Source organism: Daktulosphaira vitifoliae, unplaced genomic scaffold, assembly GCF_025091365.1.
Source record: "Daktulosphaira vitifoliae isolate Bord-2020 unplaced genomic scaffold, ASM2509136v1 Scaffold_5, whole genome shotgun sequence".
Lineage (NCBI taxonomy): Eukaryota > Metazoa > Arthropoda > Insecta > Hemiptera > Phylloxeridae > Daktulosphaira > Daktulosphaira vitifoliae.
This window is the reverse complement of record NW_026099576.1, coordinates 23,138,225-23,153,875: the sequence shown is the minus strand read 5'-3', so window position 1 is coordinate 23,153,875 and position 15,651 is coordinate 23,138,225. Positions and strand designations below refer to the sequence as shown.

At 26.8% G+C, this 15,651-nt stretch overlaps 1 protein-coding gene across 2 annotated transcripts in view; it reads left to right on the top strand.

Annotated features, from left to right (window-relative positions):
* The window catches only part of LOC126906587 (discoidin domain-containing receptor tyrosine kinase B-like), an 82,125-nt gene that overhangs the window by 52,760 nt on the left and 13,714 nt on the right, over window positions 1–15,651 (top strand). For both annotated transcript variants that reach the window (XM_050687236.1, XM_050687235.1), the window contains exons 4-5: window positions 8,432–8,663; window positions 10,902–11,049. In XM_050687236.1, the coding sequence (XP_050543193.1) occupies window positions 8,432–8,663; window positions 10,902–11,049 (380 nt within the window). The remainder of the gene's footprint in view (window positions 1–8,431; window positions 8,664–10,901; window positions 11,050–15,651) is intronic.

Sequence of the window (15,651 nt, the reverse complement as noted above, 5' to 3'; positions counted from 1 at the left end):
ATTTTGATATCTTTTACTTCCACTAACATATTTAGCAAAGATAAAATATTTTTTTAGTTTATAACTAAGTATATAACTTTATTTTTTGCTAACCCCATATGACTTTAATTACCATCGTTAGATTTGACCCGGATTTAGTTAAATTAAGCTACTCCCTGGTATTATTTTATAATTAGCAAAGTCTTGGCCGAGGAAACAATAAAATTCTCTCTTTGTTTTTCAAATATTATGATCATTACCTACCGGCTGTTTTGTAATTCAGTTAATCAGTGGACGATTTCCAAAAAACCCTAAACAATTTATCAGAAAAAAAATGTGTCTCCGAAATTTTTATATTAAATTTAACTCAAATTGAAGTATAAATAATTAAAAATTATAATTAATAATACTCTTATAACGTGTCCTAGTTATTATAGATAATATAATCCTTGAATTTAAAAAACTAAAAGTTCATAATAATAAAATTTTCATCTATTACATAATAAATCTTCTTTAAATACTATTGTAATTATTATAGTTTATACGACTATTTTAGCAATTAGTGAGTGGATTATCCATTTCTATTAAATTATAATATGAAGGAATAGCACTAAAATATATTATTAATTATTTTATTTTTGTCCAACGATTAAACTAAATTTAAATTTATGTCCAAGTAAATATTCTCTATAATAACTAGGCCACGTTATAAGTATATTATTAATTATAATTTTTAATTATTTATACTTAAATTTGAGTTAAATTTAGTATAATAATTTCGAAGACGCATTTTTTTTCTGATATCTAAAAAATCATTTTCCTGCATTATATAACAGTATATTATTGTAATATATAGTGTGATATATTCAGAATACTATCCCGATTTTTTTCAGTTAATCCAATTTGTATGTGAACAAGTGAGTACATAACACAGTCTGCGTGTTAATATAAAAATAATGCGTTGCTAAACACTACCGTTCTTCATGTTGTCTACGCTTAGTAGTCAAAAGACATTACTGCAAAACTAGTCGAACAGTAAAACTTTCAATTAGTCCATTCTCAATCGAATGATATAAACATAATTATAAGTTTTCATTCAAATTTCGAAAATTAACTGTAGTTCGTAAAAATAAATTAAGCTTTATTTTGTTAATTTTTATAAAATAATCATTATTGAACAAAAATTGGTAGCAGTAGTCTTCATAAATCACACTAGGTACACAATACAATTATAAGTTGAACGTTCAAAATTATTATCTAAAATAAATGTAGTCAAAATAAATCACACGCTTTGTAACTGACAAAGGTAAAGAGACTAGTATGCTAACGAGCAAATAGTGGCACTTTGTGCATTTAGCTCTTCTCTGTTGCCATCTAAGTGGTATTCTATGTTGCGAAGAGTAATTGTATACATGAGAGACAACTAGTAGTCATAACGTAAGGGGTATGCGACAAATTATCTCAGAAGAACATCAACATTTTACACGGTTAATTCGAGTAACACATTATATATTTATACAAATAAAGTTTAGTGTTCATAAATTTACATGCATGGACGCAAAGCAAATACAATGATTACAATTAAAATAGACATGTCTTTGTTTTATCAAAGGTGGGTAACATTCAAACATATTCTGGCTAAACTAATATTAGGAATATATATATAATATATAGAGTGTTCAGTAAGTAAGAAAACAGGTTAATTGTTACAAACATTGAGAACAATAGAAACCCGTTTCCTGACTTACTGAACACCCTGTATATTCTCTAATGGTAAAGTAGAGTAGATTTTCTTATAATATTTTCGATATTATTATTTAATAAGTTACTCATTCAACAATGAGTAACTAGAGATTGAAATAAAATATTAAATGTATATTCTCAACAAGAAAAAGTTTTAAAAACTACAGGAAATATAAAGTAAATTTTTTTTAAGAATAAAAACTAAAATATAAGACAATAAAAATGATGATATGTTTAACCTTAAAAAAAATCTCAGCACAGTGCGGACGTAGCATAGTTGGGTCAAGTATAATGATATCTGACAATGATTAAAATCACTATCATAAAAAACGTTCCCATATAAATCTATGGATAGTGTTCAATATTAAAAAATTAGTGGATTATTCCAAAAGCAACATGATCTCCTATTTCCTTATTTATATTCTGATTATAAATTTTATGATTTATAAGTGTAATATATGAATAAATATTAATTATAGCATTTAAATATAGTCTGAATTTGATATTTAATAATTTAATATTGTAACTTTTTACAAAAATCGTATTTTTAATTTTAAATTTTGATGTCCGTTTTCACCATGAAAACAAAATAAAGTCCGAAATTTTTTTTTTCATATTAAAGTATATTACATAAAATTTAATTTAAGATATATATATATATATATATATATAAGTGTCTGTATTCTCTAAAAACTTTCAAAAGTTAAGTTTTAAAAGTTAATTTTTCGTGAACATGTTGTAATTTTGAATTCCCTCATGGACAGGTAAAGGATCTAATTTATAAAAAATATATACAAATTGATAGATAAATACCTCATTAATCTATGAAAAAAAAATTTATATTGATTTGATCATTTTTAAAAAAGTTATGGTAGTTTTAAGTGAAAAATAATAGCGATTTTTAAATTTGTTTTTTTTTTTGAGATTTCCCCTATTTACGTGGAACGTGGAAATAATTTTCAATTTTTGATAGGAATGTCTTCGACTAGAAATAATTTATGATCATTTAACGTATGTTGAAAGAAATCGGTTGAGTGAGAGCTGAGATAAAGTGATAACAGACACAATAAAAAAAAATAATAATAATAGTAAAGAAAAACACATAAATGTCCATTAATACCTTGTCAGCTTCGCATCAAAGCTAAAATGAAGTATTATTTGGATTCTTATTAACATAGATAAGATCCCTAATAGTTTAAAATTGGTGCTAAAGTAAAAAAAGAGTTAAATTTCCTCGACTGTTATGATCTAACATTAAATTACAGAGTGAAATCCAGGGTTACTCAGAGGGTGCTGGAGCCTCCCAGATTCTTTGATTATCACAGGATAACAACAATAATAAAGATATTTTCAAAAACTGATGTTATTTATTGAATTTAATACGATTTTTTTTTGTTGTAATTTTATGAAAATACGGAAAACAATATTTTCTGTTTTTACCAATACTTAAAGCATTCCTAGAAAAAAGAAAAAAAATTCTGAATTAAACACTGCTAAATTATATATTAAATTTAACTAAATCAAGTTGATAATATACAGGATAATTATTATGTTTTATTTCGCTACCATTGTTAGCACTTTGCTACCTGATACTATAGTGCATATTAACCCATGGTCGTTTTTATTGAGTAATCACCTTTGTGATTCATTGTATTTTATTCAATTGCACTAAAGATTCTATGGCTCTGCGCATATCATGTGTACAATTATCTTAACGATTCTATGAGGTTACCTTGCGTATGTGATTTAGTGTTATACAAGATCAGTACATCAATATCGAGACTACAACTCAAATCTCTCATCAAGTGAACCGTCAGCCATCAAGTCGTTAGGTAGATAAAATATATTATTTATTTGATTGTCTTTTTAAGTATTTTCTTACTATACTCATGCCTTTGTGGTGATTAAGTAACACCCTTCTCCCCATTCATATAATATTTATTCGTCTTATAATTAATGCATATTCATATTTGTTGTGTTACTAATCATTTTAGTTTCCTACTTATGTAAGTATCAAACTTAACTAAGTTTTATCTTTGAACTACAAAACTGAACTGCATAAATAATTGAGCCTGACTTGCATTAGCTGACAACCGGGTAAACGATTGTACAAACATATAGTATTTTGTCTGGTTACATAAAAATTCGTTTAATGCTAAGGTGTAATATTAAAAAAAGTCTAGGCTTACTTTTTTACTATTCTAGTAGTAATGTATATAATATTTAATAGCACGGCTTGGAACCGAAATTATTTCGGTATTTGTAATTTTTTTATAAAACTATTTATTTATGTTTTTTTTTATCGATTTTTTTTTTTAGTATATAGTTTAAATATTAGTTTATATGATCAAAATGGTAAATCACAATGAGACACCTCATATTTGAAAAAACAATTATAGAAATAAAAAATATTATGAAACATCCTATGATACCTTATTTGAAATTAAACTTTGTCTGTAAAATTTTTAATCAATTAATTAATTATTAATTAATTTAAAAAAATTATCCGAAAAAAATATATCATTTAATTTCGGGTTTTAAAGTTAAATTTAAGTCTGGTAAAGGTTTTAAAATCGATTTAATAATACTTTTTTTTATAGGATATTTGTAGAAATAATTATAGTTATAACCTTACAAATTATGAAAAAATTCAATATTATCCAATTAACTTGGGATGTATGGTTGAAATTTTTGAAAAAAAAAAACGAAATAATTTCGGTTCCTGGCCCTGTTTTATAAATTGATAAGCTATTATTCTTTTAAAACAAATGAGTATAAATTTCAACTGAAATTTTAAAATTTGAAGTGCTTAATCTATCTTCTTAAACCTGTAGTCAATATGAAACTAGACGTTAGTATTAATATAAGAATATCAAGGACGCACTAGAGTGAACATAATACATCAATAAAAATTTACAAGTGAGCATTTATTTTAAGCTCAACAAACTCATTCAAGTCTCTGATAATGTACAGAGAAGATTAACTGTATACCTTGAAATTCTTAGGGTTTCCATTAAGCTCCAAGAAATGAAAAACAAGTTATTGTAGTCATTATACGTTTATATGCAATGTTTCTGCTTTTAAACAAAAATTAAAGATATTGAATATTTCTATCACGTTTACAATATTTTCAAGAATACCTCAAACAAGCTTGAATAAAAATTTTTTCTAAATTAATCTAGGAAATATACAAAGTTATATGATAAAATTATTCGACTTAAATGATTTAACTTTTTTATAAAAAAACCAACATTATAATATATATGTTCGTACAATTTTCAATACCTATTTTTGGTAGTTATTACATGACATACAATAATATATTGTTATTTTAAAAGTTGCATGGTTATTTAAAAAACTTTTGATCTACGGTAAACGTTCAAAACGCTTAAATATATCATTAAAAAAAATGCATGCTATATTTTAGTTTGAAATGCGGATTTTACATGCATGTGAGTATCTTATTACTCAACTTGTGTGTATAATATACACGATGGAATGCTTCTGGAACATGCTAAAAAGTTGTCAGGATGTATAAAAGTAGAGAAAAGATGTACGGGAAACTTTTGTAGCCGGGTATTACTTCCATAGACGTGGTAACCTACTGTCTGTTTTCATATGCCACCGCTACAACAGCTGTGGAATAGAATACAGATGATGATGCTGTGTTTGAAAAACTTAATCAAAGTGTCTTTTAAATCACTGAGGACGATGGTCCCTACTTTCCAATAGTCTATTTGACCCATAATGTTCAACTACACCGTGAAAGCAGTGAATATACAAGTAACTCAGATTAACAACGTTAAAAAGGCCTAAAGATTTGAGATATTCTGTATAATTCATTGAGTTCTATTATAGTAGAACGTTTTAAAAGCGTTATATTATTTCTGGGGGAGTACTATTTGATCTCTCTAAAATACGCCTCTGATATTTTCTCAAATTGTTCTTAGATACTTATAATATTAAAAAAAAAAAAATTCAAACACGTTTTTTTCTTTAAATATTACGATAAAATAATATTAAGTACGTGCTTATTTTCACAAAAAACTTTATGAATAAATTTGTAAAAGATATTATTTCCCACTATGCCAAAAATTCAAATTGAGCTTATTGAAATAAATACATAGTTTTATTAGAAAACTGATAGAAACGCACGAATGCTATAATTTTAAATTACCGATAAAAAAACAAATTGATAGAAATAAAATTGTTTGTTATAAATTTACATATTATGTATGTATATGTATACATATTTGTATCATGAGTATAATGTGTCACCAGTATAGTAAAACAAATAAAAAAAAACATTTTTATTTATTTTTCATATAAATTCCGCCGTCATTAACGGCAGTGGCTGAATTGTCGTCAGTACTTACCCCTTAGAATTGTTTATTCATCAATTGCACATAATGTGAATGCAACATGAATTTGCCATTAAAATTACCCAATGTTCACACCTCGACACACAAGCAAAATGCTCATTCGAGGTATTATTATAAAATCCTCATTATCTAAAAACATACACAAAGTTCTACGAAATATATTATGACAATGATGTATCACTATTTACTTTATTGCTAGTGAGACATCTAAAAGCACATTTTATTTTACCTGAGAGCTATTGATAAACATAATACTTTTTTGTCGCTTAATATGTAAATGTATTCTATTTTTAATTGAAAAAGTTTACCATCATAAATTTAACAATAATTTCGATACATTTACTGGTTTATTATTTTCTACTGACGTTTCCTTGAGCTCAGGACCGATGTAATAATTAAGTATCATTGTACAATACTCTACGTTTGTATAAATAAACTCCTCTTGTCCCTACGTTATATCACGTGTGCGTTTCATCCTTTCACCTCGACAATCTGCTCTCGTCTTTGGGATTTGATAAACTCACGGTACGAGGATTAAATCAACCGAAAAAGATAATAGGATTCTAAGAGAAATCGTGTCGAGGTTTCAGTTACGATGGATATTGGTCCGATGACGTTACAGATTATTGTTTTGACATTTATCGTTTTATATATATATATATATATATATATATGTATGAAGATTAATTATTAAATGACGTCCAACTAGCATAGTTTGTAATAATGATTTTATTTTATAAGACATTTAATAATTGTTAACATATTTAAAACCAATTAGAACTGCTGTGAATTATAAATTTGTTTTATATTACTTATTTATTATCTATTAAAAATATAGTTATTTCATGTAAGAATATATTATTTGAATAATTTGTCTCGTACTCTTCATAAAGTGCTTAAGTGTAGTTCTTATAAATACTTCTCACAGTCAATGAAATATGCCTTATTTTTGTCAACATTTACAACTAAAATTTTAATTTTGAGCATTAAACATTTTTTTTTTTAACTTTCACTTAGTTTACACATGACTTAACTTTTCCGTTATGAGGTAAACTTGTTTCATTATTTATAGAACTTCATATCAAAGAATTTTACGGGATATTCACGCAAAGTAATAAACAGAAAAAAACGTGTTCCGTGAAAATAACTCAAAATGTATTTTGAATACATTAACTTATACAATATATTTTACGAAATGAGCCCTTCGATGTGAATATAATTTTCTCATTTCTCTTTGTATGTTGTCAAGTAACTTTTGTGTTTTAATTACTACGAAATAGTTTGCTGCCAATTATTATTCAGAGCTGTTTGTTTCAAGTAAAATATACTTATTTACTAAATTTTATCAACATTTCATTCACTCGAATTTTATACAATCATTTGTAAGGTAATTATTTACGTGATAACTTGTTAGTAATTTAAGAGAAATGTAACGTATCACAACTTTATCACAACACGGATGACAACTTTTGTTATAATTGACATCAATACTTCCTAAATTTAAGTTATGATCATTAAGTTTAAGAACTTTAATATCGGTATTAAGTGACAGTATTAGAGCATCTTCATAAAATACAATTAAAAATCAATTCTACAAAAAACTTAGTTTTCATTAAAAATTAATTAACTAACGACAAAATATTCTTATAAATTGAATTACGTTTCTTTAGCTAAATCAATAATAAATTACAAATTATTTAAACCGTATTCGTTTCGTTGTCAATTTACCACACAGACTATTATCATTTTTTGTATGCTCATATTCATGAGAAATTTTCTTTGTTTTTTTTTTCTTGCCTTTGCACACGTATCGAGAACAGTTTTTAGCTAACTCAATTTCTAACACGTATGAACAGCAATTCTTGCTATCGAGGTGTCTACATCAAAAAAATAAAATAAAAGATTACATGGGAGAGGGTTGCGCACGTATGTACAAAGAACCGTTTTTCAACGTTGGATCGTTAAAACATATACTTGTCAAAAAAAAAAAAAAACACAAAAAGTATAACACACGTGTGAGCAATACGTCGTTCTCTACTAGTTATTGTACAGAGTGCGGGGAATTTAGCATTGGAAATGTTACTTTTAATAAAAAATATATTATTGACGAGATAGTAACGTTATTGTTTAAAGTTGATTCTAAATATATGCAGATTTAACTTACGAAAATTGTTAAAAAAAAAAAAAAAAAATAAGAATAATTTTATTTATAAAAAATCTACGAAACAAATTGAATTTAGTTCATATTTTATTTCACAATTTGTTATTATTCATATGATAACATTAATAATGTATTATTTATTATGATTTACCATTATTAATTATAGGTTAAAAGTTGAACGAGCTGGAGGTGGATGGTGCCCTAAACCACCTGTAGAACAAGGGGTAAGGGAGTGGTTGCAAGTGGATTTCGGATCAGTTCACATGATCACGGGAGTTCAAACTCAAGGGCGTTTCGGTAATGGACGAGGTCTCGAGTACGCTGAAGAGTACACATTGGAGTATTGGCGACCAGGTTTAACTGAATGGAAAAAATACAAACGATGGGATGGAAAAGAGGTAACTCTAAATATAAAATTATCTTTAAATAATATGGCGTTATTCAAAAATTATTGAATAAATACGTGTTTTTTTCTTCTAAATTTAAATTTAACTAAACTAGTATTGTCAATTGTTCAAAAAAAAAAAACTGTATAGTGACTATTAATCAATCTGCTCAACTTCTAGAATTTAAAATTAAAGAAAGACGCATAATAAAAATGTAATGTAATTTTTTCCATTGAATGTGTTAAAAGGAAAGTTTAATAGCGTTTTGAAGCATCTCTTTCATATTAAAATCTTTTCAGCTTATAAAAACTTCTTCGCTATTTTTTTAGTCTTAGTCGTTTTTTTTTTTTTTTTGTCAAGTACTAGAATAGAGAAGAGTTATATTTGAGCAAAAAACAATGACAACATCGAATACATTGGACAAAATGTTTTACGAGTTTCATAAAGAAAGTTTAGTCAGTAAAGGCAAAAGACTTAAGGACTCAAAGCACGTTATTAAAAACACTGGAAAATTTATGGAACGATAACAATAATATCGACCTGTTTTATCTTTGCCCTCGGGTCGACGACGGACAATAGTTTCCAAACGAAAACTTTCACACCCTAAGTACAGTTCTGACGCCGTGTGTTCCGTTTTTGGGGGCATGTTTTTTTTCTTTTATTTTTCAAAGAATATTTATGACCAGTTTGGGGTTCTCGTTGTAAATCTTGGTTAATACTTATTATGTTTACTAACATTTTCTAAATGTGTCAGTTGTTGTTTTTGACCTAAATTGTTAATTCTATACAAAATAATATCCGCCAAAATAAAAATTAGCGTTTATAAATGTATCATTGCAGTATAACATTAAACGTCATTTATAAACATATTTCATTGCGAATTAAATATTTCAAATTAAATCATATTAGAGTGAAGTAATCACATGACTTATGGGTTGTCAATGATTTTTGACAAATCTAATAAATTTTTGTCCAAATACTTTGGTTTATTAAAATTATTAAAAAAAAAATTGTTATTATTTTTTATAAAACTGGGCTATGTTAAAAGAATATATTTTTCTTATTTGTCTCTGATAAGAAAAAAACAATTAAAATAAAACGTGATTTTTAATTTTTTCGTAATTTCAAAATAGCCATTTTTATCTCTTTTCTTACAAAAATAATTTGATAAATTAATAACAATTTTAAGAAAAGTACTTATGGTTGTATCAATGCTGAAATGTTGTCTATGCTGAAATGTTGACAAAATTATAAAATAAAATAATTTTCATTTATTTCTTTATTAGAGACAAATAATAAATAATGTGCTTTAAACATATTTCAATATTGTAAAAATTATTTAAAAAAAAAAAATAATAATTATAAAGAAAATATATAAAAAGATTTAAAGCTATTAGATTTTTCAAAACATCGTAGACCACTTTGTATAATTTAAATAGTTGCTCAGCTATTTTTTTAAATAATATGCACACTCAAATTTATGATAGAATTTTCTTGTTAAGCGTATGGCGAACATTGCGTTTTGTCAGAATTGCCATTACGAACAATTCGACACACAGCATACCATAGACGTAGTGTGACCTAGTTTATTTTAGAATTTATTGGGACATTCAAAAGGTCGATGGGTAGGAATGTTAGAGCCCGACTTACCCTCGAGGCCGTTCTCCGTCGATTTATCTGGGCAATTACAGAAGTTTAACGAAAGACAAATTGTCGTGTACTCGATGTATCCTCTATGGAAATTTTCCATCCCTGCGAATCTTAACGTCAAATGGTTAAACAGAACATACCTATTCTTAAATTCCCAATGAAACGAACTGCGGCTTCTTTAACTTTTGCAAACGCAAAAACTTTAAAGGGTAAAAGAACAGTGTGTTTAGCCTCGATACATCATTCTAACAGTCTTTTCTTTCTCAATAAATAACTTTTGTGCTCTTATTTGGCCAACTATTAGAATAAATTATTGGTAACTAAACAATTTTAGTTAAAAAGATTTCTTTCAATTTAACTTTACGTCAAAAAAATATTTTTTGGAGAATAATAATATGTTATTATTAATAACAGTTTAACAAATCATAAAAACTTTTTTATTATATCGCAATGTATTAATACTGAATTTAAATCCATTAACACTTATTCTCTAGTTTTCGACTTTGGGTTAAAATTTTGTTTTAAATTTAAACAAAAAATTGAACAAAATTATGTATAAATTAACTGATATTTTAATTAGTAAAATATTTATTATTGCAGATAATGTCAGGCAACACAGATACTTCTACAGTAGTTCTACATCATTTGCTTCCACCTGTATTTGCATCTCAACTACGTATATTGCCTTACAGTATTCATAGACGCACCGTTTGTCTCAGAGCAGAGGTCAGAGGATGTCCAACAGATCGTAAGTAGACTTGATAATTTGATTATCCAGTCTTTATACATTTTATAATTTTGCTTTTCACATTTTCACTGAACTTTAGTTAATGTTGTATTTGCGTTGTATGATTTCCCAGAAAGTTCTCTTAATGAAATCCGTGAATAAAATTACATCAAAAATTTATACTTAGATGGTTATTTATGGAACTATTTAATTTACCAAAGTAAAGTGGTCAACGAACCTACGATCCAAAGAGAAGTTGGATACTTAAATTTTGTCTACTACAGAAATGCCAGGGAAATGAATTCCAAATGGTTGGCATCAAAGAAACAAAGTAGTAATGCCAATATAGAATCAAGTCTGCAGAATGCACAAATAGTCTTGTCTTTCTTTAATATAATTTAATCCGTTTGTGGTGTATAACGAAACAAAGTAATTAAATTCCAACTGGACCATGATTAGACGCATATATTATTATTAGTGAGTTATATTTCAACTTATGCGTTCATTTTTTAAAATTCACTAATGAGAATCAATCAAACATCATTAAAGGCATACCTAGATATTATCCAAGGGCGGGTTAACCTTAATTTTCAGTCTGCAGAGTGTGTTTGGTTGTATTTAAGCATTTTGTAGCTATGAAGTCTTCTCATGGCACATTAATGGCGTTACCAAAATCATTTTCTTATTTTGAATTCGTTACTAAAAAATCATTTCATAAATGAGTTTATTATTAAATTATATTTAATAAATTTATTATATTCTAAATTAATTAGAAATTCGTTTCAAATCAAGACTTAATAATAACTTTGCGTAAAAATAAAAACCGTTTATTTAGTAATAATAATTACACAGACATGTATGTTTTTCTATGATTTATTCACCATAATAATAGCTTTTGTCGATAGTCAGTTTGAAGATCTCATATTTCATAAGTAAAATTTATAGTCAGGTTTGCCGAAATTGATTGCAGGTCAATTAGGGCTTAATGCATTAAATACGAGATTTCCGGACGTGATGGCAATTCTTTCGTTTGGACTGAAACTGAATGCGAATGAGATTTACAGCGAAACAAATTGCACGTGAGAAAGTACATATGATGTGGCCGAAAATCGTTTTTCTTGTCTTAGATGCCCCTCCTCTATCACTGCCGTCACTACCGGGCGTACCCATGTTCGCGTTTACGGTCACCCACTACTCCCAAATGACTGAAAGTTCGATTAATCACGCTGGACACGTTTCCGTTGCACACGACTTGTATAACACACTACTTTAGTACTGAAGTTTTACGGGAAACGCCAAAATAATAATCTGCGGTCGCCGGTCCACTGCCTCGAACTTGAACCGCAGAAGGTTCACTGCTCATTTCTCTTTCTGAATGTTAGTTATGAACTGATAGTTGACGAATTCCACCCGATATTGCAATTCAAAGCAAATAATACAGTGTAATCGTAATCTAATTAAACATTCCAATTATTCATTTATTATTAAAATTTGTAAATCTATTATCAAAACGACACAGATATAGTTAACGAGTAAAATAAAATATTATTCATTAATTTATAGTTACATAATTTATGTAAATACCACAAAGGGGTAAATATAGATGTTTCAACGCACGGGGTGTTTCCATTCCCAGGGTGCCAAAGAGATTTTTCTCGTGATTTCCTCGTTGGTGGTGTCTGGTATATGATGCAAGCCGGTCATAATACCAGTCCCGTCCATTATTGGTCTAGCCAATGTACCATCTTGACTTCCTATCATGTAAAAGAGAGCCACCGTCCTCTGTAGCATGTTAAGTTCGGGAAATAGACGGATTTAAAACTGGTCATTTATGTAAATACCATTGCTTTTAATACTTGGGCATTTTTTAACTAATAATAAAAATCAAACGGCGTTAAATATAAATGAGTAATTTAAAATATGTGTCATTACATGATGTAAAAAAATTTCGAATACATACAAGTGTATATAAGTTTAAAACATAATCTCTAGTTTATTCAATAGAATCTACGACTTTATGAGTATTAATATTAATTTAAAATAACACGTTTAGAGGTACTACACACACACACAAATATTTATAATAATGACAGCGTGAGAAACAAAAAAATAAATAATGAAAAAAGAGAACTTAGACATTGCGTGCAAACGTAATTGAAAAGTTCCCTGTAAGTCTATGGNATTGCGTGCAAACGTAATTGAAAAGTTTCCTGTAAGTCTATGATTATTTCCTTTCTTCATTTTGGTCATTGTAACGTTATTGTTTCAACGAAGTGAACTTTTAAACATTTGATAGTTTCCTTTTTCGTCAGCAAAAACGACAATTATTAATATGAAAAAAATGTTCAATAATAATACTGAAATAATTAGGTTTACGTCCAACAAATAACATTTCTCTTATATCCATTAAATAGATCATTTGAGTTATAATAGTTAATTTACAATATATAATGGCAGACATATAAAACCATTAAAACATGAATATGTTTAATTTTTTTTTGGTGTAAAAATTGTTTTCTAATTTCCAAGAAAAAGCTATAATATATTAATTTTGAATCCGTTGGAAACTCTTTTTTATTAATAAAACTTAAAATGCACCTAGCTATTTTTTTCGATTGGAATGTTTTCCATTAACATAATTGTTTGCTTGTTACAATATTAATTTTTTAAAGTAGTTTGCAGATTCTTCAGTTCACTTTCCGTTAAAAGATAAACCAATTCATCTTTTCTTTGAAATTAAATAAATATTGATTAATATTAATTTTTTTTAGTCACGATTTTTAAATTGGAAATAAAAAGTCTTAGTATATCTCACGNTCACGATTTTTAAATTGGAAATAAAAAGTCTTAGTATATCACACACTTAGTATGATAGACTTGTAATTTTCTGTTCTATTAATACCTTTTAATTTATAAGATTGAATAACAAAGTTTAAACTCTTTATCTATGTGATTTCTATTGAACAGTTGGTATAAAGCACTCTATACCTATATAAAAGCTCTGATCCTGGAAATATAATGAGAAATAAATTTGAGAAACTAAAACTGAAACGCCATTGTACAATACATTGTGTGCTCTTAGAAATGATTCATTACTTTTAATACCTTTTGAAATATTATTTCAAATAATAATATTATAACATTATTTATAAGTTTTAAATAAACATGTATTTATCAAGCTAATACCTAAATATCAAATTACTTAATTTTCACTTAAACGCAAAACCATTATATTATATATCACACGTTTTTGGCATTGAGTCCTGATGTCCATAGTGATATCAATAGCACATAGAGGTCAGAGAATAGAATTTAATATTCAAACCTATATAACGACCACTACACCTCTAGCCTACCTAGTTACTACCTTTCACAACCACATCTCTGTCATTTGCTTGTATGCCGACGTCACTAAAGTCTGTGTATCACCCTACAAAATACCTTGTGTACCCTATTTCTCATAATTCTATTATTAAAGAGGAAAACTAGTTGTTACTAGGATGCTTGGGGACAATATTGAATATCGATCATAAGACAATAGTGATTTTGTAGGAAATAATGAAAAAATGACTAGAGTGAAAATTCAAAATGGTAATTGTACATTTTTCATAAAAATAATTATTAAATAATCGCCTTAAACGTGACCAAATCGATGTGCTATTACATACTATTTCAAAAGGTACAATAATGAACATTATTAATTCATATTTTTGTGATTTCGACAAATTTTCTAATATTAATTAAAATCGATAGAGACATAGAATTCCTAATTAATTTATACAATTATCATACCTAGAAATGAAAAATATATGTATTACTATTATTATTTAATTATAATGGGATCTTGTTAGTATAAAAAAAAAAAGTGAAAATATTTTTATAAATTTATTTTATTATTAATTGAAATAATATGATTTTAACTCTTTACTCCTAGACTTAATAAGAAAGTCTTACTTTTTATAGTAATTATTATTTATTTTACATGATAATATTATCCTACGATGAAAATGTTAACATGACGAATACGGTCACTTCTCTTTTACAATTAAGTTAATTTATACAGAGTTATTGATTTATCATTAATCAATAAATTTCTCCTAAAATAATTGTAACGTTTAAAATATTTTTTTTACATTTTAATGACAATCTACATATATATCTGTTTTAAATATTAAAAATTATTTTAGTTAAGAAAATAATTTTTTGTTAATAACTTTTAAACCACTATTTCATTTATGAATATATTTATCCTGGGTGAGTAGAGTAGCGCGCCAGATAAATGTATAATGTTAAAAGATACATAACACACACCTCACCTTCCGTCTATTTATTAAAATCTTAAAAACTTCCAAAGTACTCAAGGCCAAATTGTAGTAATTCAAAATATAATGAAAAAATAAATGTTTGTTCAGAGATTTGGTTATTGCTGTAATATTAAAATATGAAAATAATGGGCTTATGTCAAAGGAGTTAATATGGTCGACTAATTCAAGTAAATTCGAGTGACTTACTATTATAGTTAACTGTGAATTATTTCATCGGGGTCATAGTTGGAGGGTTTAAAAATAATTAGGTTTTAAAATAATTTACGATATAAGATTATTCTGTTGGTATATTAAATTG